The sequence below is a fragment of the Vipera ursinii genome (genome assembly GCF_947247035.1).
Source record: "Vipera ursinii genome assembly, chromosome: 3".
Lineage (NCBI taxonomy): Eukaryota > Metazoa > Chordata > Lepidosauria > Squamata > Viperidae > Vipera > Vipera ursinii.
In genome coordinates, this window is record NC_139516.1 from 105,113,937 (window position 1) to 105,140,120 (window position 26,184).

At 39.9% G+C, this 26,184-nt stretch overlaps 1 protein-coding gene across 3 annotated transcripts; it reads left to right on the forward strand.

Annotated features, from left to right (window-relative positions):
- Positions 1-1,395: 1,395 nt before the first annotated feature.
- Positions 1,396-25,082, forward strand: IVNS1ABP (influenza virus NS1A binding protein). Of its 3 annotated transcripts, XR_014492135.1 has the most exons (16): positions 1,397-1,966; positions 5,897-6,130; positions 9,671-9,797; positions 10,589-10,758; positions 10,847-10,922; positions 12,086-12,259; positions 13,692-13,817; positions 15,026-15,133; positions 16,575-16,701; positions 17,252-17,476; positions 17,666-17,787; positions 18,084-18,210; positions 18,294-18,425; positions 18,679-18,852; positions 21,996-24,785; positions 24,821-25,082. XR_014492135.1 is itself a non-coding variant. In XM_083359787.1 (15 exons), the coding sequence occupies exons 3-15, from the start codon at positions 9,687-9,689 to the stop codon at positions 22,247-22,249; spliced, it is 1,794 nt and encodes a 597-aa protein (XP_083215913.1). In that variant the 5' UTR covers positions 1,396-1,966; positions 5,897-6,130; positions 9,671-9,686; the 3' UTR covers positions 22,250-25,082. The 3 variants fall into 3 exon arrangements, 2 of the variants coding, with proteins under 2 accessions (XP_083215913.1, XP_083215912.1); XM_083359787.1 differs by having other exon boundaries at positions 1,396-1,966; positions 12,218-12,259; positions 21,996-25,082; XM_083359786.1 differs by having other exon boundaries at positions 21,996-25,082.
- The last annotated feature ends 1,102 nt before the right edge of the window (positions 25,083-26,184 follow it).

The window sequence follows — 26,184 nt, forward strand, 5'->3', positions numbered from 1 at the left end:
TTGGCTTTCAAACAGAGATGAGCACCAGCCCCTAGAGTTGGAAATGATTAGCACGCATGTGCGGGGGGGGGGGAACCTTTACCTTATACAGTTACAGTAGTACCATTATCTCATGGTTTAGAATATTAAATCATGGTTTAATTACGACTGGTAAAAGTTCATACAACAAATTAAACAATATATGCTAAAGTGTGCAAAATATAACAACCGGGCTTACTCATGCTACAACAGTATGTGAAAATAATTGCTCATTTAATACTATGCCGTATTAAAAGTGAACTGTGCATGCAACATTCTCTACAATTGCAAACTCAAAATGTTTTCTTTCGTCTCTTTGTTCTTGCTCTGTTTATATTTAACGATTCACTTCGAAATTTCAGAAGATTTTGGGAAAAATACGGTGAAGGAAGAAAAACAGCTAAAATGAGGGATAGTCAGTAAAATCTCAGGTTAAATTGTCACATTGCCCCGGGATGTATGAATTAATCCAACGGCCCGACTCTGCTCAATATACACTGAACCCTAAACTGAATTTAAAAGCCGTATTTAGTCACAAATCAGTCAGCCCCATTTTAACTCCGTAATAAGCGAAACAATGAATGTCTAAAGGAGTTTCTGTTCTTCGTGTAGGAGACAGAGCAAATCTTAATATGGCTGCGGTCCCACAAATGTCTATTCAAAACAGTCTGCCCAGTTCAACCGGTCTTTCTTTTCCGATTGCCGGTTCAAGGAGGCATCTGCAAAGCCACAGGACAGATCTTTGAAGCCCCTCGCACTAACAGCTGCCACTCCAGCCAGAAGGGCATCTACCCGAAGGAAGTTTTACCGGAACTTAATTTTAAGCCAACAGAGCAAAAAAAGTAACAAAATAAAAAAAATTAAGCAGCCTCGTCTGGAAGTAAGCGAGACAGCGCAAATCGTTAGAATTTTAAGATCGAATTTGTGTTGGTTAAATGTTATTTTATTCGAGTTAAAATTGAATTCAGATATAAAGGCGGACGGATCGGGCTGCTGCACAAATTTAGAAGCCAACAATGAAAACACATCCTCAGCCTGGGAGCGACGGGGAAACACGCCGAATAGGCGACTGCAATTCCAAGTGGCCCCTTGATACCACAGTAATTAAAATCGCTTCATTCCCCCCCCCCTTCGAACGGATGGAAAGAGGAAGAACAGCGGCTTCCTCTTTCTCTGAGGAGAATAACACTCTACAACTCGCATACCTTCCCCCCTCCTCCTTCTACTGACCCACTTTGTCGCGAGCCGGGTGGATTAGTAAGGAGAGGGGGGAAGAAAGACGAAGGAGGAGCTCCCAGCCGGAATCGTTGCGAGGCGGAACTCTTTTTTTATTACTGCTAAAGTCCAGCCGGCAACCCGCGGAGTGATCTGATTCGTCACACAACGAGCTGTAATCTATCATCTCAGTTAGTGGCGGAGGGTTACCGAAGATATATATTTAAAAAGTCCCCTGCGAGGAGGCGGAGCGCCGAAAACAACGTCTTTTACGCACCTCTCGGGTTCTCGCTGGACTGGCTGCAGAAGGCGGAGAGCCGGAGCGCGATAAAGGTGGTTGCGGTCTTTTTGTCAATCTCTCCCCGCTGGAGAAGAAGACGAAGAAAAAACACGCGTGCTTGCCTCGTCACGACTGACGTCGGATTTGCTCGTCCTTCCCGCCTTTCGGTTGTTACTGCGCGCCAAGGTCCTCTGCCCTGCCACGCGGAGTCGGTCGGCGAAGGGGAGGCGGAACGAGTTGCGCCCTTCTCTTCCTGCCGCTGCCGTTCCCGTTTTTGTTTTCCTCCCCCACCTCCACGGTCTTTTTTGTCCCTTCTCACCCCCTTCTCCCGTCTGGTAGTTCCTCTGAGGTGCCACGGTGCGCCCCACGACTTGGAAGCAGAAGCCTCCTTTCCTTCGCTACAGACTGGACGTTCTCAATATGAACGGTATCGTCTATATTGTGCAATTGCAGGTATGAAAAGGGCGGGCAGCAGGCGATCCATGGCGTCTTTCACAGGCTCCGGTTTAGCGCTTCACCGAAGTCCGTTGCTGGGAGCGCTGTTGGGCTTTTGTCTCCGAGGGGGTAAAAAAAAAATGTCCGTAGGTTGCAGTCTTGTGCATAGAAGACCACTGATCTCGAGGGAGGTACTCTGGAGCACGCCTGGCCGCGAGTAGCCTTAGAGGTGGGAAGAAAAGAAGTGGCAAAGTGGCTGCTTGGAGCATTTTGTAGACTAGAGACAGTACTCGGCTAACGCACGTGGATTGCTTTGATCCATAAAATGCGCAGTGGAAACGGAAAGGGGTTCTGCTAAGAAAAAAAATGTTTCTGCGTCTAAACTTTATTATGCATAGATTTTATTCCTTTTGGGGGGGGGGTGTTTCCACCTTGATTTTCTTAGCATGATGACCCCTCTCATTCGCTCCAAGGAAAAATTGTCGCTTTTTTAGACTCGGTGCAGCTTTCTTCTGCCGAGAAATGGAAGAAGCGAAAAGAGTCTTTGCTGTGTCAGTAATGCCCTTAATTTCAGCATGGATGGTTGCAGTAGTGGGCGTTCCCCTAATCGTGGTGTCATAAATCACAGTAAGAAGGAAAAGTATTTTTATTTGTGTCGGTAAAAATGTAAAACCAAAGGTCGCTCCGATTTTGTAGCATTAAGTTGAAAGGTTTCATCAGGATTCAATACTGAGTTGCTGAGATGGGATTATTATCCATTGCTTACATTTCTTCCTCAAAAGAATGCAAGGGCAAAAGGATATTCTTCTTTGCGGTCAAATAACCTACGTGATTTAAAATGGGAAGGCTGGTTTGAAATAAAGGCGTCTAAATTCTTGTATTTCAGCAAATCTGACTTGTCATCCCTCAAACAATCTTGAAATACAGGTAGAAGTCCTGACCTTTCCCAGAATGATGCACTCATCATAAAGAATATTTTTTTTCTCATGATTGGCCATGTCTGAAAGCATTGGCATGTGGCAAGCTAAGACATGTTTTTTTGGCTTGTTTTGTCTGGGTTAGGGAGTATCCTTGTTTGAAAGAAAGCAAGAATTGGCAAGGATTTTAGAATTGCAATATTAGAATTGCTAGGAAGTGGGGAAAATAAGCTATAAGGTAAGAATTGTTCATTATTGGTAGCTTTTTTTCTTATGCTTTTCCTTTGTTCGTTCTCAACGTTGCTGCATCTTGTTGCCAGCTCATGGGATTGAAAATCCTCTACTCCAATATGCTTCTTGGTGGAAGAAATATGATTGGCTAGTGTGCTTTCTTTTTCAGCCAATTGAAAGATGAAAGCTGTATGATGTGTGTTGCACAGCTGCGGAGTAAGGAGACAGCTTTTATTAGTCTTCCATATCTTAAATTTATTAAATAATTGACTCAAATCTCTTCATGCAGAATGTTTCTGAAATATAGTATATGGTTATTTCTGGGATTTTAAGTAAGGAAAGTAGTAAATTCTCCCTTGTGGTCAAAATATAAACCTCGCACAAATATTGGCATTAATTTATGTTGTCATTTGCTTGTTCCTGAATAGTACAACTAAATAGCTGTATTCTGTATTAAAACAAAATCTAGGATTCAAAATACAGGAAGGTTTCTTTCCTTTAAAATTGTTGGGAAAGGCTCTACATTTAATGAGTTTGTAACTTTCTCTTCACTATAATTTCTCAATCCAAATATTCTGCTTTTTTAAAGTACAGTTTACACACCTGTATCACAGCCCCTCCTCCATGTTAATAACTATTTCTGTGAGGTAGAATTAATAGGGTGAAATATTTATATCAGCTGAACAGAAACTAGAGTGTTGTGAGATGGGAAGAATACATTGTGAAAAAGATAACCCAGCCTTAGTGCTGCTGCTTTAATCAGCATAAATCTAGAAAGGTTCAGTCATAATTATATTATGCTTATTTGGCCTACTTGAGCTAAATTTCACACATGTTGCATAGTTGAAGGGGTTTAAGGAAAGGTATGGTGTACCAATATTGAAAAGCATAGTATATGAATGTCAGGAAGCTGGGATTTTTTTTCCAACTTCCATTACTTTTTATTTCTGCCCTCTTTTACAAAAGGACTAAGGTGCAGTTCTATTCTGCCCTTGAGGACCACCCGGAGGCTTCAGTTGGTGCAGAATGCAGCCGCGCGGGTTGTGGTGGGGGTTTCCCGATACTCCCAGTAACACCTCTGCTCTGCGAGCTGCATTGGCTTCCGGTTGCCCTCCGGGTGAGATTCAAGGTGCTGGTGATGACCTATGAAGCCCTAAATGGCTTGGGTCCGGGATATCTGAGGGAGCACCTGCTGCGGGCATCAAGCTCCCTTCGTCCTGTGCGCTCCCACAGGGAGGGCCTTCTCAGGGTGCCGCCTGCAAAAGATTGCCGGCGGACAATAGGGGGGGGGGAGGGCGTTCTCTGGGTGCGCCTGCCCTTTGGAACCAGCTTCCTGTAGAGCTTAGGACTGCCCCTGACCTTCACTCATTCCGCCAGGACCTGAAGACTTGGCTCTTTGAGCTTTCTGGCCTGGACTGAGAGTTTTAATTGGATTCTAATTGGGATTTTTATGTATTCAAGGTTAATGTAATCATTTTAATTGTTTTTAATTTTTGTAATTGTTGTATTGTATTTTTTAAAAAACCTTGTGAACCGCCCTGAGTCCTGCGGGAGAAGGGTGGTATATAAGTTTAATAAATAAATAAATAAATAAATAAATAAATAAATAAATAAATAAATAAATAAATAAATAAAATAAAATTTTTTTTTTCCTAGGACAGTTAATGCCTTGCTGTTTTATACAGTACTCAACTTTCATCCAGGCTTTTCTTAACAGCATTTTCTCAACATTCTGGCATTGAGAAATTGTTACTGTGTTTAGAAATATTATAATTAGTGATAGTGGTTTTTTTAATCTATTGTGCAACTTTTTCTGACTTTTCTTTGATCTTAGTTGTTAGATGTTTGCCCCCTGTCCCCTGAAGTACATTTTCAGCATAATACCTACTCAGATTTTCACACCTGTAAATAACCACATTTGGTTATTTATCAATTATTTTTGAAATTGGATGCAGCATAACTGCACAGGAAGGGATAAAGTTACACAATTGTTTTAAAAAAAATATGAAGAATTATTTTTTTATTTCACTTACTGTTGCAGCTGTTAATGCTTGGGGTTTAATTATGAGATGCATAAATTATGAAACATGCATAGCTTTTCAATTATCATTTGGTTATATAATAACTTTAAATATTTTCATGAATTGGTACATGTCTCTTTCAAGAACATTGTTTAGTAAATCTCATACTTTTTTAAACATCTAAAATTTTACTTGAAAGTTTCTTATGTCATATATATCCGTTCATCCAATTCAAATCAAAGTACTTGTATTACTTCAACCTCAAAAGTCTAAGTTATTGAAAAATGGTATAGAAATTGGGGAAAATTCTATCTGCAATTTGGTACATTGAAGAGGCTTGAAAATTATTTGTTTTTGTAGATGTTCATTTAGCCATTTCAAAGTGACTAAGCAACCACATAAATACAATAAACTTTAGGAAAACATAATTTTCAATTCTCTTCAATGTACTGAATTGTAGTGATAGATTTCTTTTCCAGTTTCTATAATGTTTATATAGCAAGTGCTGTGCTGTTTAATCTGACCTGTGCTCAAGTTGATAATTGTAACATATTACATTCTAAAATAGTATTTAGTGATTATAACAGTGATCTAAGATTCAGTTTTCAAGTGGAGTAGCTGTATCTTAAAATATATACTTACTATAAAATTGTCTCTGGATTTATGTTCACAAGGAAAAAAAGTAACTTTTATAGATCTCTTCAAATAACTAGAAAATCTGAATAACATGGAAATTCCAAATTCATTTCATATTTGGGTTTGGGTTTTTTTTGTTTCAGAGTATGATGCATGACTATCACAGAAGAAATTCATGTCTATAGCTTTTAAGGACTTGATTACATCGTTTTAAAGCCTGATAGTTTTGGAATCAACAGTTTAGAAGTTACAGCTGCATGCATTTTTTCCAAACCAGTGTTCTCCTTAGAAGGAATATAAATTGACATACCCTGTAATAACACACAGTGGATTATTGAAAGTCTCCTAACTTTGAAATCACAGCATAAATCTAACTGGTGAGTTTATTCATTTATATATGCTTGTAAATAGTATTTCATGTGATGTATTGTAAATATAAATCAGTATATATTTAAGTAGATAGACTTTCCCATGTTCTGAAACTAAAGCCAGAGTAAAAAAAGAAAGCAATTACTATACTAGAAAAATGTAAACATCAAACAGAATTTTATTTATTTATATATTTATTTTAATTCCATTTATATCCCGCCCTTCTCCGAAGACTCAGGGCGGATTACAAGCTTAGCAGTAGTATATGTATATGTATATGCCTGCTTATTAGGGCTTTCACACCCCCCCCAAGCGGCATTATTACAAAGTCAGCTTAATTGCCCCCAACAATCTGGGTCCTCATTTTACCTACCTCGGAAGGATGGAAGGCTGAGTCAACCTTGAGCCTGGTGAGATGCGAACCTGCACTAATTGAAGGCAGCTGGTGTTACTTAAGGAGGCATTAGCCCACTGCTCCACCAAGGCTGCATTTAGCTCCAATTGTAATAAAGAAGTTTGCAATAGTGACGAATAAAGAAGTCTCAATAGACAAATAGGAGGACAGTTGCTCATCTCTTTCCCCATCCATGCAAAGAAGATATTCTTCCATGGTTTACTCTTCTTTCTGATCTTGAAAGTAAAGAGGGGACAGCTACTTTAGTCATATGCTACACTCTGAAAAGTCCTTATTGCTGAGGTGGTTACTTTTTCTTGAAAAATAATCATTGAGAGAAAAGATAATGCCAATTTTTGTAATACTCTCATTTGTAAAGCACAACAAATAGTCGCAAAGCTGAAAAGCTTTCATTTTTAAAATTAAAAGGCAAAAGCAAGCATCTTTACAGCTATTATTTTCAATTAAAAGAGAGACATAAAAGCTTTTATTGCCCCTTTCCTCCCCATATTGATTTCCCAATTTATGTTAAGGCAAATTTTATTTTCCTGAAATGAATGCTCAGTTATAATCTCACTTAATTCAGAGGTCAGGATAAATCTCCTAGTTCTTTTTTTTTTTAGTTTGATGTGCCTCCTAGCACATATAGAGGGAGAAAACATTCTGGCCAATGGGCAGAAGGAAGAGCAACAGCAGCAAAAATGTTTGTCCTTTAAATTAGTTTATTTACAGTCAAGGGGAGATACTGATCCAGCTTATCTTTGTACATGGACAGAGATCATTTCTGATATTTATATATTTTTGGTTGGGAGTTGCTCAGACAGTATTTTTTTTAGTTTTCCTCAGTACTTTTTAGTAACCGGCAGTTTTTAGTAACTGGCACTTATTAGCATCCTTAAGATTGTATTTTTCTGTGTTGACAATTATGTAAAAACATACTTTTCTGATGTTAATGTGCTTATGGCATTTATGCCATAAATTCACACATTAAATATGTAATCCCATGGAACAGATTCAGTATAATGTGGGGGATACCAGAAATTATGAAAGAAGGGAAAAAGAATGTATCTATTTGAATTAGATGTATCATTTTTGCAACTTGTTGGGTCTATTCAAGAAATGAAAAAAAAATTTACTGCATAATTCACCACAATGCTTGCCTAGACCTGAATTTTATTATTTTCTGTATAGTTTACACTATTATGGTGTAATACTGGGCAGAGTCTGACGGTGAGAACATGGGTGATCTTGTCGATGTCATCTGGGAGGAGTTCGATCCTGTGACTCCGGAAGAGGTGGACAGGATTATGGGGAGGCTGAGCTCCACCACCTGTTTATTGGACCCGTGCCCCTCCTGGCTGGTTTATTCGGCTCGGGAGGGGACACGAGGCTGGCTCCAGGCAGTGATAACTGCTTCTCTGAATGAGGGTAGTTTTCCCGCCGCCTTGAAGGAGGCAGTGGTGAGACCCCTCCTCAAGAAGCCTGTCCTGGACCCAGCTGTTTTAAACAACTTTCGTCCAGTCTCCAACCTTCACTTTCTTGTGAAGGTTGTTGAGAGTGTGGTGGCGCAGCAGCTCCCTCTGTTCCTGGAGGAAGCTGATTATCTAGACCCGTACCAATCGGGCTTCAGGCCCGGGTACAGCACAGAGACGGCATTGGTTGTGCTGGTGAATGATCTCTGGCGGGCTCGGGACAGGGGTTGTTCCTCTGTCCTAGTCCTATTAGACCTCTCAGCGGCTTTTGATACCATCGACCATGGTATCTTACTGCGGCGTCTTCGGGGGTTGGGAGTGGGAGGCACTGTTTTACGGTGGTTCTCCTACCTCCTGGGACGTTCGCAGTCGGTGTTGGCAGGAGGGCAGAGGTCGGCCTCGAGGCCTCTTGTTTGTGGAGTGCCTCGGGTTGGTACTCTCACCACTCCTGTTCAACATCTATATGAAGCCGCTGGGTGAGATCATTCGTGGTTTTGGGGTTGGGTATCATCAATATGCTGATGATACCCAGCTTTTTATCTCCACCTCAAACCACCCCAGTGATGCCCTCTCTGTGATGTCCCGTTGCTTGGAGGCGGTCCGGATCTGGATGGGGAGGAACAGGCTTCGGCTCAACTCTGAGAAGACTGTGTGCCGGCGTCTCGCGAAATTCAGAATATTCCATCGTTAATTATGGGGGGGTGAGATATTACCCCCCGTAGATAGGGCTCGTAACTTGGGTGTCCTCCTAGATTCACAGCTCTCCTTGGATGATCATATAGGAGCTGTGACTAGGGGGGCCTTCGCTCAGGTTCGCCTGGTGCGTCAGTTGCGGCCCTATCTAGACCGGGATGCCTTGCGCACAGTCACTCATGCACTCGTGACCTCCCGTTTGGACTACTGCAATGCTCTCTACATGGGGCTGCCCTTGAGGACTACTCGGAGGCTCCAGCTGGTGCAGAATGCAGCCGCACGAGTGGTGGTGGGGGCTTCCTGATACTCCCATGTAACACCTCTACTCCGTGAGCTGCATTGGCTTCCGGTTGCCCTCCGGGTAAGATTCAAGGTGCTGGTTACGACCTATAAAGCCCTAAATGGCATGGGTCCAGGTTACTTACGGGAGCATCTGCTGCCGGCATCATCTTCCCTTCGTCCAGTGCGCTTCCACAGAGAGGGCCTCCTTAGGGTGCCGTCAGTCAAAGAGTGTCGACTGGCGACCCCCAGGGGGAGGGCGTTCTCTGTGGGTGCGCCAGACCTTTGGAACCGTTTACCGGTGGAGCTCCGGACGGCTCCCGACCTTCGCTCCTTCCGACGTGACCTAAAAACATATTTATTTGAACAAGCCGGCCTGGTCTGATGGGTTTAGGGGTATTTTAACGTCTTGTATTAATCTATTGAATTGGGCTATTGTATTTAATATTTCTTTTAATTTTTATATATTGTATTTTATTGTATTGCCCTGTACACCGCCCTGAGTCCTTCGGGAGAAGGGCGGTATAAAAATTAAATAATAATAATAATAATAATAATAATAATAATAATAATAATAATAATTATTATTATTATTATTATTATTATTATTATTATTATTATTATTATTATTGATTTTAAGATGGCCTTGTGTAAAAGAACTGTGATTATAGTAGTTTATATTAAATATCACAAGCTGTTCTTTGTTTCAGCCACAGAAACAGCAAAATGATTCCTAATGGGTATTTGATGTTTGAAGATGAAAACTTCATCGAATCGTCTGTTGCCAAGTTAAATGCTTTGCGCAAAAGTGGCCAATTTTGTGATGTTAAGCTTCAGGTAGAGTGTGCCTGCTAATGCTGAGTTTCTAAAATATTCATAAATATTTTAAAGTAAGGATATCTATTTTGGTAATTTTATTTCAAAGATAGATATAGGTCTTCAACTTACAGCTGGTTGCTTAGCAACCTGTTGAAGTTACAATGGACCTACCTGGGAGGGGTACCTACGAACCTGAATTTGAAGTTCCGATGGTCAGGCCTATAATCATATGACCACATTTCAGCTGCTCAGTATCTGGGCTGCATTTGTGGCCATTTGCAGCTTCCTGGGGTCACATGACCACAATTTAGAGAAGTTTTGCCAAAAACGTGAATTTACTTCCATTTTTCAGCCAAACCAACCCATTGTGAACTATGGCTTCACTTAATGGCCATGGTGGTCATTGTTTAAGCAATGACCATTTAAAAAAATTAGGTCAGTCACATGGGTGACCGATTTACAACCTTGAATGGCAGGCTCCGTTACAGTCATGACTCAAGGACTATAATAAGACATTAATAAAGTGGCCTTTTATTGCATATTGTGAGATCCATTCACACTACTTGGAGGTTATTTTTACGCCTCTTTCAGTTTTCTAATTATGATCATGATTGGTCCCAAGTCTTAATTAAAATTTGTGTTTATGATAGAATTGTTTTAATATTTTTAAATCAAGAAGAAATAAAAGTGCTTTGCCAAGTGTTCTGGTATATCATGTACCACTCAAATTATAGTTACTCTTAGCAGTTTTATAATTTGGTGAATAGTTTCTATTTCAAATTTAATAACAGGCTTTTATTTTAATGAAGGTCTGTGGACATGAAATGTTGGCTCACAGAGCAGTACTAGCCTGCTGCAGTCCTTATCTTTTTGAAATCTTCAATAACGACAGTGATTCTCATGGCGTTTCTCACGTGAAATTTGATGATCTTAATCCAGAGGCTGTTGAGGTCTTGTTAAATTATGCTTACACTGCTCAGTGAGTGATCCTTTTTCTATATTACAAATATTTTTACTTTATACTCTGTCCAGAATAAATCAGAACAATAATTATATCATTTTAATAGATTAAAGGCCGATAAAGAACTGGTCAAAGATGTGTACTCTGCAGCTAAGAGGCTGAAGATGGAGAGAGTCAAACAGGTATAATGGGGTTTTGGCAGATAGCAAAACTTGAACGACTTGCCTGAGTTCAGAGGCTGAGCACGTTCAGGCTTAGTTAGCATTCACCATAGGAAACTTCTAGGGCAGATGTCAAACACAAGGCCCGGGGGCCAGATCCGGCCCGCGAAGTGGTTTCATGTGGCCCGCGAAGCCATTCTGGAAACAGTGAGGGAACGGCCCCCACTGCCTTGACCCCAGCCCAGAGACCCTCATCCTGCCAGAGACCCTCAGATCTGTCCCACTCCTGCCCAGGCCCCCATAGGCACCCTTGATGCGAAAGATGTAGAGCTGGCCACGCCCACCTAGTAGGCCATACGCACTCTAGCCACCCCCACCCTGGCCATACCCACCCGGCCCCTTGAGGGCAATCGCAATGCTGATGCGGCCCTCAATGAAATTGAGTTTGACACCCCTGTTCTAGGGAATGCTGAAGCTGAAATATAGACTAGGAAATTGGTAAGCCATTTCCATGGTGATACCAGGATACACAAATATATCCATGAATGCCCAAAGAATTGAACTAGGTCATACCTTAAAATGTAAAAACTGAACACTTTTTCAAAGTTAAATAGTATGAATAACTGCTGGCACACTGTTACACTTCAGTTCTAGGACCAGTTTCATATAATACATTTTTATTAACTTTTAAGAAGTTATTTTCTTGTACTCAAAAGATATACCTAATAGACAAACTGGACACTAATCATAATTACACATAGCAACAAAACGAAAATAAAAGTCTGTAGCGCACATTGTTAAAACATCCATAAGAAGTCTCTCTTAATCATAGTAAAATCATTTAAATCATTTAGAGACAATGTAGCCAAAAATAACTTGAAATGTATTGTGTAGCATTCAGGTCAGCGAATTAAAATATCTTGTGCATATTTTAATTATTTAAAAATATTTTTATTAAACAGTTTGGGAAAAATATATTCAAAATGAAAAAAGTGGGCAAGAGACTAAGATACAGGGGGGGCAGTATCTTACAAGGGTGGGTTTTTTTGTAAATTGATTGTAGATATGTCATTTTAAAAACCAAACTATAGAATACAGACTAGGGATCTGGTAAAATCTGAAACAATGAAGTTGCAAACTACAATATATCGTAATTGTATACTTTTTTTGTGGGGGGGGGAAAGGTTTGTGGAGATTATTTGCTGTCCAGGATGAATGTTGAAAGTTGCATCTCTTATCGGAACTTTGCAAGCAACATGAGTGATTTACGATTACTGAACAAGATTGATGGTTACATTCAAGAGCATTTGTTGCAGATCTCTGACCAAGAGGAATTTCTCAAACTGCCACGTTTAAAGGTACTTATCCCATTTCCTCCTTCCGCATCCATCATCTTGTTAAGTTTTTCACATAAATATTAATTGCTTCAGTTAAGTGTTCCAGGTTGACAAATAACCTATCTAGTACCAGGGACATACACAAGCATTTAAATTTTTATTCAATTATGACACCATTTGGAAGTAAATAAGTATACTTTTAGCAGCATTCTTTCTCTAATTAAAAAAAATAGTTGCATGAAAGTCACCATGCACCTACTTAGCACAGTTGGGAATACTGATTGCACAAACTTGTAATCTTAAACAATTTGCAGATACGCAGTTTTGTAACAATGCCACCTCAGCAAGAAAAGATAACAAGCATGTTTAGTATAGATTTTCCCAAGCCATTTACTGTTGCTCGCTGTGACATACAAGCCCAGAATTCAGGTCATTTGCACAATGATAACAGTGAAATTCACTAACATCTTATAACTTGAGCATATCTTTTAATTAGTTTAGCCAATTTCTCTTTTATTTCCAGTAAACCCTAACTTTCCAAACCTCCTCTATTATTTTTAGTATTTTCAGTACTTTCTCTCTCTTGGCAGATACAATTTCTTCCACATTTATCATACCTTCATTAGTTATAGTATATCCATGCTAGGCCTCCCAGGACCACCTCCTCCACTCCCTGAGACATCCCATACACTGCTTAATGACTTGTGTAAATGCTTAATGACCATATAGGCAATTGCCAGGATTGCAGTCATTGAACAAAGCAGTCACATACTATCTCACTTAACAACTACAACAACTTACAACTGAAATTCCGGGCTCAGTTTTCCTAACTGAAGGACTACTAGAAATGGATATAGATTAAAACAGCAAATAGCAATTCATACCACATCATAGATGAAAACCACCAAGGGCTTAAATGAATTGAGGAAGACTAACACAATTTTTATTTATTATTTTACTTTAACTGTTCACAGAAGACTAAAATATATTGTTCAAAATCTTTGACATAGCTTGTTCTGAATGATTCAGTACAATAGCCATAGAGTGCTAAGTTTCATTACTGCTTTTTATTTTGAAATATCTTCTAGGTTGTATCTTTTGAGATAGCAAGTATGTGCTGTCATTTATTAGCCACATTTCTAGCTGGTTCATGGTAAATCTGAATTTGGCAAGAAATCTCTTATCCTTCTATACTGCCTGTGTTCAATGCAAAAAAGATACCCATGCTCGATTGCTAATTGCTATTTAGATTACATTGATAACTTTCTTCCCTGTTAAAAATGTGAAGTCTGTATATGTTCTGTATTATACAAAAATATATGTAAAAGTATAGCCCATCAAAAATGAAGAAATCTTTATCACATTTACAATGTTTGGGGTTGTAGGCTCTCTTAACTAGTGTGAATTTAGGGTTGATTTAGTGGCCACAGTGTGTTTTTCTTTTTTATTTCAGCTGGAGGTTATGCTTGAAGATAATGTTAGCTTGCCCAGCAATGGCAAGCTGTACACAAAGGTAATCAACTGGGTACAGCGCAGCATTTGGGAAAACGGAGACTGTCTTGAAGATCTGATGGAAGAGGTCAGTTTTAGGAACATGAGATTGGACCATCTTTACCTACTACATTTTTCTGAAATTAAGGATGATCCCTTCTTTTTTTGTGTCTTTTAAAACAAAGCTATGAAGAATTTAAATTTTACTATAGGTATCCCTAAGCTGAGAAACTAGGGGGGTTTCAGGTGAGCTGCTTAAACTACTGTTCGAGCTGGTCTTCTGTGTTTGTCACAGTTTTCTTTACTCAACTTCAAATAAAGCAGTTGTCTTCATTTTAAATTTGGGGAGGTGGTTTGAAACTTGCTTTGTTCTTAATGTATTCTTTTTACAGGTTTTACTTAAAGAGAGAAAATAGGCCAAAGGTTCTAATGGTTGTTCCTCCCCATTGATTTATCTCCCCATAGGTTTATTAACAAAACTAGGATACTCATCGCTGAAGGACCATAGAAGAAACTTCAAGTGTAATGACACGTAAAGAAGCAGCAGTTCTGCCCCAGTTCTCCTATGAAAATTCGCTGTGGGCAGAGAACGATGATGATGTTTAATGGTGTTTACTTCTTTACAGGATATTTTAACAATTGAAAAGTTTTGTATAATTAAATAGCCTAATTCATGAACATAACTTCAACCATTTGGGTTAAAAATGAAATGCACTGGAGATTCACATTTCAAATTGTCTGGAGAAATTTATTTAGTTGCCATCAGAGGGAAGCCTTAATTTCCAGAGCAATTGTTTGCTGTTCTTCTTTTATACCTGAGAATCTCAGTTATATAATCAAATTTCCCTTATAGTATTAATACATTTAATCTGAGATGTAGTAATGTGCGACAGAAGTTCCTGAAATGAAAAGTTCCATTATCTTTTTTGAATTCCCTTTTATAAAACATAAGTGTTTGATTTACATATTTCAAAACTGATTTGCAAAAAGAAATTTGTACAATTTATTCTGAAAGATAATGTACATTATACTTGTTGTACATTTGGATATTTATGAAACAAGGAATATAGAAGTCAAGAAGATTTCTTTTGAGCTGTGAAAACAAGGATCCTTTATCCAGTGTCTGAAGATCTGTTGTCATGAGAAAAATCTCCTTTTTAAAAAAAAATGCCGTTCTGCTAGATGAAGAGAAGATCAGGCTGCACTCCTGGAATCCTTATGAAGTTTCTATACAATGTACCATTAGTTAAGCAGCAATGGAGACTATAGCCAGATTGCTGTTCTATTGTTTTGCAGGTGCAAACGTTGTACTACTCAGCTGATCACAAGCTGCTTGATGGAAATCCACTAGATGGACAGGCTGAGGTGTATGGCAGTGATGATGACCACATTCAGTTTGTGCAGGTACAAAATGCACATGGTCTGAGGTAACCTCAGGTAAAGCTGGGTAGAGTAGTACAACACAACTACAATGTTGTGTATTATAATGAAAAGACATTTACAGTTTAGAAGACTAGGGAAATTCATACTTAGAACAGTTGTGTCTTCCTGGCTCATCTAATTTTGAGCTATGCCATAATGCATTTAATACATGCTAAATGCTGCGAAACCAAGAATATAATTAGATATTTAACTTAAGCTTCCATGAGATAGAAAGATAAATGCTGAGAAGATGAATGTGGCAGAACAAGTCTCCCCTTTTCTCAAGAGTTCAGGAGAAAAGAACGGGCAATTCAGAAGTACTGGAGAATAGAACATGTTTCTGTCACAGGTGGCTAGGTATCAAATCGTAACATAATTTTGAAATCCTGGTGTAAACAATGGGTGACTTGAGCAAAAAGGTTTGTCATTGCAGGAATAAATTACGTGTTCTAGATAAATATGGCAGAAAGTAGTGGGAAATTTTGTTTCATTTCATGACAATCTTGTTTTCTGGACTTGGTAATAAAGTTATGTTTTCACATTTCAGTTAAGTATGAAACAAAATTCATTAACAGTTAATTATGAGTGAATTCTGAATTTACAAGAATTAGAATGAGATGATATTAGTTTCTTGGCCATTTAGTAAGTTTTTCACTAGCATTTAATATTTGAAGAGAGTAAAGGGTGTTAAGATGCATGTCGAATTCCACTGAATTTAGTGCAGAGGAGTAAAAAGAAAAGGTTAGGATATTAAAACAAGCAGTCATGAAAAATATGGAGAAATAGAAGAAATAGAAACAGGAGAAAGGGAAATAGGAAGCTGTATTATAGAATAACTTTATTCAAAAAAAATAGATCCCCTAATCTTAGCTGATAGGTTTTACAGGCAAGGTGGGAAATTTATGTTAGTGAGAAAATGGTGCAGTAGGTAGGTTTAAACCATTTAAAAGTAAAAATAATATAGATTTAAAGTAGGTGATTTATATAGTGCTAAAATATGTAATTTAGTTAGATTGGGTTTGTGAGTGGTGAACCAATGGCTTTTATCATGTATGAATACAGTTTGTGATACCTTGAATTTGGTAAATGCTGACTTGATGTAAGGAATAAAATTATTTCATTTGAAATTGGATTATCTGTCCTAAAATCCAGAGTTGATATACTTTGGAAGAGTGCAGGGAATTGTATTTTTTAATGGAAAGTAGATCTGTGAAGTTGAGGATAGTAACTGATTAAATGGAGGAGAACATTATTTTGTGGATAAACGAAGCATTAACTGTTTCATCTTGCTGTGTTCGCCAATTTACCTGTGTAGCTGTGCTATTGGATGAGGCTCCACAGCAATAAAAATAATTCTGAAAACAAAGGTAGAGCAAATTTTGCTCTTTGGCTAGGTTTCTGTAGCTGCCTTTTGATTTTGCAGAAAAGGCCACTCCGTGAGAATGATCTCAAGCAGTTAAGTAGCAGTTCTTCTGGAAATCTTTCACCAAATGCAGCAGTGCAGAATCTTAAACACGAGTGGAAAATTGTTGCTTCAGAGAAGACCTCAAGTAAGCCAAAGTTTGTTGTTGCCGATTTTACTCTAGATTATTTCATTCATGTTAAAACAGAAGTAGTGGGAGGAAGCAAACAACTATCCATGTACATAATAAGAGATTCTTTTTCCTTGAATAATTTAAAGGTATTTAGAATTACAACACATTTAGAGAGAAGGATGTGAAAACCTTGATGTAGTGCAGGGGTGTCAAACTCAATTTCATTGAGGGCCGCATCAGCATTGCGGTTGCCCTCAGGGGGCCGGGTGGGTGTGGCCTGGATGGGTGTGGTCTACTGGGTGGGTGTGGCTAGAGTGCGTATGGCCTACTGGGTGGGCGTGGCCAGCTCTACATCGTTCGCATCAAGGGTGCCTATGGGGGCCTGGGCAGGAGTGGGACAGATCTGAGGGTCTCTGGCAGGAGGAGGGTCTCTGGGCCAGGGCCAAGGCAGTGGGGGCCGTTCCCTCACTGTTTCCAGGATGGCTTCGCGGGCCGGATCTGGCCCCGGGCCTTGTGTTTGACATGTCTGGTGTAGTGGAATTGAAATGTATGTTTTGCTTTTCAGATAACACCTATTTGTGTCTTGCTGTTCTGGATGGTGTCTTTTGTGTGATATTTCTTCATGGTCGTAACAGTCCACAGAGTTCCCCAACTAGTACTCCACGATTGATGAAAAGTTTGAGTTTTGAGGTTCAACCAAACGATCTTATAGAAAAGGTGATGTCTCCTATGCAGTATGCTCGATCTGGATTGGGAACAGCAGAACTTAACAGCAAGCTGGTTGCTGCAGGTAACACCATAATACTTATACCTCCACTGAGCAATATGTTGCTCTTCAACTCTTGGAACTGGAGATATCCTGGCTAACAGCAAGTTCGAGTTCATAAAAATTTGGAGGGTCACACATTGTCTAAGCTTTTTAAACACAGTATTTCACTAATCCGAGAATACATCTTCCGTATGCTCTTTTTACAACAAGGTGGCTACAACAGACAAGAATGTTTGCGCACTGTGGAATGCTACGATCCACAAACAGATTGCTGGTCTTTCATTGCACCAATGAGGACTCCAAGAGCTCGATTCCAGATGGCAGTTCTGATGGTATGTTGTGAAGTAAACAGTCATGGTTACATCTGTTCATTTCCCTGCTGAAACCTGCTTTAACAATTGCAGCATGTTAGCTTAGGTGGAGGTAGGAAAGTAGGATTCTCAAGTGGGAGGGGATCAATATTGCAGGGGAATATTTTATTTTGGGCTTTGAGATAAGCCTTTAATACTAGGCCATTATGCTCTTAGTGGTTTTCATTGTACTGATTTAAAAGCCTCTATTAATGCACAGATTTAGAGATAATATAATTTAAAAGATCGTCTCAACAACATGTATTTCTGCAACTCAGGGACAGCTGTATGTTGTTGGTGGATCAAATGGACACTCTGATGATTTAAGTTGTGGGGAGATGTATGATCCCGAAATAGATGATTGGATTCCAGTTCCGGAATTGAGAACTAACCGTTGCAATGCAGGTAGATATCTGTTCATGCTCTATAAAGCTACCTATTTTAAAACTTGCAAATTGTAACTTCTTCTTTTCCTTTTGGATGAACAGGAGTATGTGCACTGAATGGAAAACTGTATATTGTTGGTGGGTCAGATCCTTATGGACAGAAGGGATTAAAAAACTGTGATGTCTTTGATCCTATAACAAAATCTTGGACAAGCTGTGCTTCGCTAAATATCCGTAAGTTCATAATCTCTTTACATTTTGGAGTGATTTATTTTCTCTTCTTGCAGATTTTACTTGTTTTGCCTGTAGAAGGTATCAGAATTTACCAATGGCATGTTTATGCACCTAAAAATTTAATCTAGGAAAAACTATATGATGCAAGTAAAATAAAATAAAGCTGCATTTACCAGAATGCTTAAGTGACAGAATCTTAGACAAGAACCTAGATGCTAAAATAGTTGTTTTTTTCCTCCTTTGGTCTTTATAGGTAGACACCAGTCTGCTGTATGTGAACTTGGTGGACATTTGTATATCATTGGAGGAGCTGAGTCTTGGAATTGCCTTAACAGTGTAGAATGTTACAATCCAGAAAACAATACTTGGACGCTAATTGCATCAATGAATGTGGCTAGGCGTGGAGCTGGTGTTGCTGTTCTTGACGGTAAGCTCATGGTATTGGAGAAATACTATAAATTTTGGCTTTAACAATTGTTTAATGCCTGGGATTTGTGAGCATGCAGCATCGCTTCCATGTTATTTTAGTCAGCCTCTGTACTACAACATCAAGTTGAATATAGATAGATACTTCAGATACACTGGCTTGTTACAAAGATAGGAAGTATAGAGTGCACGTGTATATGTGCATATATATGATTGAAAAATCTGAAAATCAAGCTACTTCAAATTATCTCTTCACTACAAAAATGAAACTTGAAAAAAAGTATTTCCTACTTATTGCCATTCAGAGATCTATACTTGTGATATTAATGAGATATACCTGAGTAGGATTCCATGTAGCAGTGGAATAAATTGCAGGATAAACTATTTTGTGTGTTAACTGTTGCATGTAACAAAACATTTGCATTTAAGTAATCCATATCTTAACGCAAATGCTTTTATTTTGGAGTGCCTTGTTCCATGCACTGGTGAAATATGCCGCTTTGCTCTTGGCAGAAATGGCTTTATAGGAAATAACTGAAGGTATCAGAGCTTAGTGTAGGGATTTGGTGGGATATGTTGCACCAAGAAAATCGGTAGCTGATGGGAAGTAATAAACTTAGGGCATCAGCTGCTATGGAGAAGGAGGAAAGATCTACAGAGAGAAAAAAGTCCATGGATCAATAGGTTATGCCACGGGTCAGCAACCTGTGGCTCCAGAGGGGAGCCACGGGAAAAAAAACTTAAGAATTGATTGGTTGAAGTTCCTTGGTTTGTGGGACTGCCCACAAACCTCTTTTCTTCGAACTGCACGTGGCAGCAGTGGAGGAAGAGACGGGAGGACTGCTAGAAAGGTGAGTGGGTTAGTCAGATGGGGTAGGGGGAGTTGTTTCTAACCAGCATATGGAGTCTCGGGCGCTGCCAGACCCCCTTCTTCTTTTCCCCCTTCTCTCTCCTCTCTCCTCTCTCTCTCTCTCTCTCTCTCTCTCTCTCTCTCTCTCTCTCTCTCTCTGTGTGTGTGTGTGTGTGTGTGAGAGAGAGAGAGAGAGAGAGACCATTCCATTGGTTTACCAGCAAGCCACCGCCACCGCCTCATCTCCTGCCCTTGCTTCCTCTCCTGTGAAGACATGTTTGCATCTCTCTCTGCCACTCAAAGCCATCCTGCAGCTCAATCCTTGAAGCGGTTTCAATCGGCCCCAATCAGCTCCTTCGTTGCCAGGCATCCCCATGGAAGTCAATGGAGGTCCGCGGTGCCTCAAAAGGCCAGCCACGGTGCCTCCAAGTCTTGGTTTTACCAGTGAGCCACCACCTCCTGCAGCTCCACACCACCTTCCACTCTAAACCGCAGCCTGCGAGCATTCCTCTTCCCACAGCTGCCACGCCAGTTTGTCACTCGCCCTGTTGGTGCCACAAACCATGGGGACACCTCACCCCGGCGTTGCTGGCCCGCCTCCACTGGCTCCTCTATGCTCCGGCTGTGCCGACGATGTCAGAGCCATACTGAGCCACTAGTTGACTTTGGGGGTGTCCCAGAGCTGGCTCAGCCAATGGGCCGCAGTCTGCATGGGCCACTTATTGGGCTTCCTGGCGGCAGCCATGTCCCGCAGGGGAGGTCTGGTAGGGAGGCAGCGGTCCAGTGTTGTCCCCCCCCCCACCGTGTGTCAGACCCACAGGGATCGACACACAGATGCAAATGTGTCTCCACAGGAGAGGCAGCAAGGGCAGGAGATGAGGTGGTGGTTCGCTGGTAAACCAACAGACTTGGAGGCGCAGCGGCTAGCCTTTTGAGGCGCCGTGGACTTCCATTGACTTCCATGGGGACACTTGGCAATGAAGGGGCCAATTGAAACCACTTCAAGAATCGAGCTGCACGATGGCTTTGAGTGGCAGAGAGACAGAGATGCAAACGCCTCTCCACAGGAGAGGCAGCAAGGGCAGGAGACGAGGAGTCAACCTATGTCTGTGCACACAGAGACACTTAAACGGAGACTTCCAAACCTGACACATGGATGTCTGCAACTGGTCATTGGAAAAAGGGGGAAAAGTGGGCATGACTAAGACCCCCACTTTTCCTTTCCTTCCTCCTCTTTGGCAGTGTTGACTTCTGCTCCTCCAATCCTGGCTGCTCCTCGCGGTCCCTGCCTGCCAGTCACTGTATTCAACTTTTCTTTCATTTGCTTGGACTGGGGAGAGAGGCGCTCCCCCACTTCTTTCCACTCCCACCGCGGTGATTTCTGAGAGCAGGCAGCAGCTGCCTGCTGTGCAACTCCTGAAAGCTTTCTTCCTCTCCCCAATCTTGCCTTTCTTGCTCCCCCTGTGATGTAGGTGTCTGTAGGGTTTCCTCAACCTCCCCCCCCCATTTTATTTTAATCCCACCACTGCCTCCCTCTTTTGCAAAGCCTCGGAAGATTTGCTGCAGCAGCTCCTTCTCCAGGAACCTTCCTGCCAAAAGGTGGAAAGAAGAAAGTACCAGAGAGGGAGAGTGCAGGGTGGGGGGAGAGCAGTCTTTTCCAAGGGGAGGAGAAGCCAGGACAGCAGAGCCATCCATACCAGAGCTGGACAGGGGCAGGGCTGGTGCATGTCTCGACTTAGGCTCCACTCTTCAATCAAGCCTGCTGTTCTGCGCGCGCATCTGTGCACACATTTTGCAGCTCCCAGTTTTTTCTTTTTTGAGGGAAACAGGTCCAAGTGGCTCTTTCAGTGTTTCAGGTTGCTGACCCCTGGGTTATGCTGTACTGGGAGCAGCTTAGCGGGAGGGAAGAGGAAGACAACACAAATTGGACTTACCTATTAATAGGATATTTAGCCCAATTTCAGAACAGCTAAAGCAGGGCTTTTTTTCTCATAGAACACTCAGAATAGAGTTTTGGCACCTTTTGGGGATGGAACCTTGTAGGGTAGGCAAGGTGGGTTGTATGATGTGTGAGTTCCGGCACCTTTTTCTTTTACAAAAAAAGCACTGAGCTAAAGTATTCCAAACTGACTGACCTAAAACAATTTGGCAGGACTTAGTTTGTCCAAGTTTCAAAGAAAACTACATTTTTTAGGTATTAAGCTTTTTTTTTTGGTGGACAATTGAGATTTTGCATCTTTGGGAATTTATTGGGACACAAGTTCTTCAAATTTCTATTCTTATTTGCTTCCTAGGAAAACTTTTTGTTGGTGGTGGCTTTGACGGCTCACATGCAGTCAGCTGTGTGGAAATGTATGACCCTGCTAAGAATGAGTGGAAGATGATGGGTAGCATGACCACACCAAGAAGCAATGCTGGTTTTGCAACAGTGAACAATACTATCTATGCAGTGGGAGGATTTGACGGCAATGAGTTTCTAAACACAGTTGAAGTCTACAATTCAGAATCCAATGAATGGAGCCCCTACACAAAAGTCTACAAGTTCTAATTTCCTTAAAACTAACAGGCTTAGTGGTGTAATTGTTTTAGTAGAGGTACACATGTGAATAAGGTGGGAGGGAAGGGTAAAAGTTGCCATCAGCAACAAGGCTTTTGCATATTGCATACTATTAATATGCTGTACATATTTTTTTAGAATAAATGAAGGGTGTTGTATGCATTAGAATTTAATTTAAACTTAACATTAGATTTTTCTGAGATAAGAATGTAAGTTGATGGCATATCATTTCATGAGCATCCCCCAATGTTATGTTTTGCTGATTTGCACAAGCAAATATTTTTATTTTGGAATTGTTTCTGGTGCAGGAAAGAAACAGAAGTCTTCATTATCAGCAATTACTTTATAGGCCTTTTTTCTTAAATAACTGGAATAATCTCAAGCCTTATTTAAATAGCTAAACAGCTTTATTTTTTAAAAAAGCTGACACCTGCCATTTTGACTGCCTTTTATAACTTTTTATATATTAATGGAGCCAGGACTCTTATAATCTTGAAGTGACACGGCATACAAATGTATGATGCAAAGAGACAATCTCAAAATTCATAGACTGGAGTAAGACATTTAATTTACTATCAAAGCTATTAATTTTTTCCCCTGCTTTGATGTTGTATGATCTATTAATACATAATTATTTTCATTATATCTGAATGGAATTTCTGAACATGAGTGTAATATGAGTGAGGAAGCATAACTGAAATTCAGCCAAGGTAGAGGATGTCTTCTGTATGGTTCTTAAATAGTTGTAACAAACATGCAGTTATAAAATACAAAGCAAAAAAGTGTGCTGTCTTAGAAAGCAAGGTTACCTATCTGAAAAATTATTGTATAAGTTTGTATCTTTCTACTGCAAGCTGAAAACATGCCGTAATATAAATTGTGTTTCATTTCTTTAATAATTATTTGATTCTGATGCTGGAGGGTTAGCAATGCTTGAGGTGTAATATCTTAATATCTTGCTAAGTACTTTAGCATTTAAGAACACAATAGAGCTCTGCTGGATCTTAAGTACAACACTTTCACAGTAGTCAACTAGACACCTTTGAGGTGCTTAAAGCAGGAGGTGATCTACCCATATCCTACTATTCCCCCCCCCAGCACCTGATGTTTGAAAGCCTGTTACCCTAACTCAAGAGGTGTTTTAAGATCAATAGCCATTTCTATAAAGTTGTCTAAACTACATTTATAAAGCCATCCAATATAGTGCCCTTCAGTGGATTTTGAAATAGTACCTTCCACCAAGTTATGTGCTGTGTGAAGTGACTAAATGGTACAGGTAGTCCTTGATTGCAAGTGGCATTCGGCCATAAATCATAGTTATTATGCAAGTCACTCTGTGACCATGCTCAATTTTGCAACCTTTTTTTGGCTGTGATTGGTAAATGAATGCCATGGCATTGAACAGGCCCGTTGTACCTGATGGCTGTTTTTTTGCCAGAAATCATAAGCAAACAACTTTCTGGCTAAAAAACTCAGAAATCACAGTCATATGACTGCAGAATCCTATAAAATGCAGGCTGGTTGCCAAGCACCCAAAATGCTATCTGACTGCAGGGAGAAATCCACCATCGGAATTTTAAAACTAGGTTGCAAGTCACTTTGGAGAGGTGTATTGTAATTTCAGCCACTAAGCAAGTAGTCATAAATTAAGGACCATCTGTACAGGTGAGTTGTCAGTTTGTTTAACATTGCAGTGTTGATCTTTTTATTACTTTCAATCCCTTTAATAACCCCATAGTATGGAATTTGCCTTTCACAACTGCCACCTGAGTTCTGCTATCCATTACGACCCAAAAATCTATCTACTGAATTGTCAAATTCATTCACTGTCATCTAAAACAAGGGTGTGTATGAGTGTGTGTTCTAATGTGTATTATTTTGCAGCTTCTTGAACTGAATGGTATTTGCCATTCATGAAAAAGGTAGTTCCACTCTGAATAGTACCAGCTACAAACATAACCCACTCCTTGTTTGCCTCAAATTTACTTAATGGTCCCAACACAAAAACTTGAAAAGTTCTACATCCTACTTTTTCTCATTTGAGAATGTTAATTTCTTGTTAGCAGTCTACAAAAAAGTAAATCCTTTCAGCCATTTGGTCATTAAGTTTATAAAGAACCACTGAAGAGGGATTTTCAAAAACTTTGAAAATCAAATGCACTACAGATGGTAACAAAAACTTAAAGGTTGATGAGGCACACTGAATTTTTGTAAAATCCATGTTTTCAGTAAGACTTGATCATCTATGCTCTGTAACAGACATTAGTTGACTAGCCTATAATTTCCCAGATCTCCCCTGGGCTTCTTTCTAAAATTGGTCTGTTGGTTACCTCTCCCTGGCACTAAACTTGGTTTGACTGGTAAGATCTATTTTTTTTGCTAGAGCAATTTCCTATCTGATGTCTCACAAGGGCAATCATTTTTAGTAGGCTCCCAATTTGTAATCAAATGTTTCAGATCCTGCAGGCAATTACCTACTGATGTATGCTAAATATGACATTTTCTGTTTCATACTGATTCCACAATGGTTGCATCTTGCTGTAGTTATCAGTGAGATCCAAGGTTGCCTCCACTCTAGTTGGTTTTAAGACCAAACATTCTAAGACAGTTATATCTAGAAAATAATTCATCATACCTGGAGCATGATTTACTTACATGTTCCCTTTTGCATGCATTTCTGATGTATTTTACCATCTCGGCCGTACCCTCAGTATTTTGATCAGGATTCCATTTACATTTGTGACCAGATACTGCCACCCTCAATGATCTTTCAATGTAGCCTATTGTATATTTTACATTCTTGATATAAAGAATTATTCCTTCAGTACTTTACCCTGTTGTAAGATTATATTCAGTGTCAGCATAAGCTTTGTGTTTCACAGGTGCCTTTTATTTCCTGATATGATTATCTATTAACCTTTTTCCAACTTTGTTTTGCCCGCTATACTTTTTACTGATTTATTTACATTCTACTGAGCTGGAAGTGAATCCAGCTTAACATTTGTCCTGCCATTTTTATATTTCCAAGCCAATGAAATTTGCAAAAAATTATGCAAATGGACTAGGAGATCTATCAGTTTGCAGGATAACTTGAAAAGGATGGAACAGGATCAGATTGAATGTGGTGAAATGCTAGTAAAAGAAATATTTAAAATAAAAATAGTTTAGATCAGAGGCTATAAAGAGGGGGGGGGGGAAACCCTCCAAAGCCTATTAATGGTGCTGTGGTTAGAATGCAGTATTGCAGGCTAACTTGGCCCACAGCCAGGGAGTTCAATTGGGACAAGCTGAAAGTTGACTTAGCCTTCCATCCTTCCAAGATCAGTAAAACAAGGATCCAGATTGTTGGGGGCAATATGCTGGCTTTAAACTGCTTAGAGAGGGCTGTAAAAGCTCTATGGACCAGTATAAAATTCCAAGTCTCTCTGAGATTCTCAGTTGTCCAGGTCATGGTTGTTCCAAAGGTGCTTTCTTTCAAAAGGCAATGACTTACCTGTTTTGCTTGAAGACGTTTCGCTTCTCACCAAGAAGCTTCTTCAGTTCTGACTGAATGGTAAATCCTTCCATTCCCCATCATTCGGACAGAACTGAAGAAGCTTCTTAGGCGAGAAGGGAAACATTTTCAAGCAAAACAGGAAAGTCGAGTTGCCTTTTGAAAGAAAGCACGTTTGGGATATGTTTGAGTGCTATTGCTATATCTAAGAAGAGGCACTGGACCATGGCTTGTTCTATTCTAAGCCCATCTCTTTTCTTCCTTAATCATATGACCAAAGCAAAGTTATCTTTAAAGGATTGGAAAGAACTAAGGCCATGTTTTGCATGCTTTCCCTTGTTCGATAGCATGTGCTTGAATTGATGAAACCCATCTCCTTTAGACCTCTGAACTATGCCTGTTTACCTGAACCTGTGCAAAGGAATAACTAGTA

Coding starts and splice junctions, on each gene's coding strand:
- IVNS1ABP (XM_083359786.1), top strand. CDS start 9,687: ATGATTCCTAATGGGTATTTGATGTTTGAAGATGAAAACTTCATCGAA. Junction 9,798..10,588: donor TTTGTGATGTTAAGCTTCAG/GTAGAGTGTGCC, acceptor ATTTTAATGAAG/GTCTGTGGACATGAAATGTT. Junction 13,818..15,025: donor TTGAAGATCTGATGGAAGAG/GTCAGTTTTAGG, acceptor ATTGTTTTGCAG/GTGCAAACGTTGTACTACTC.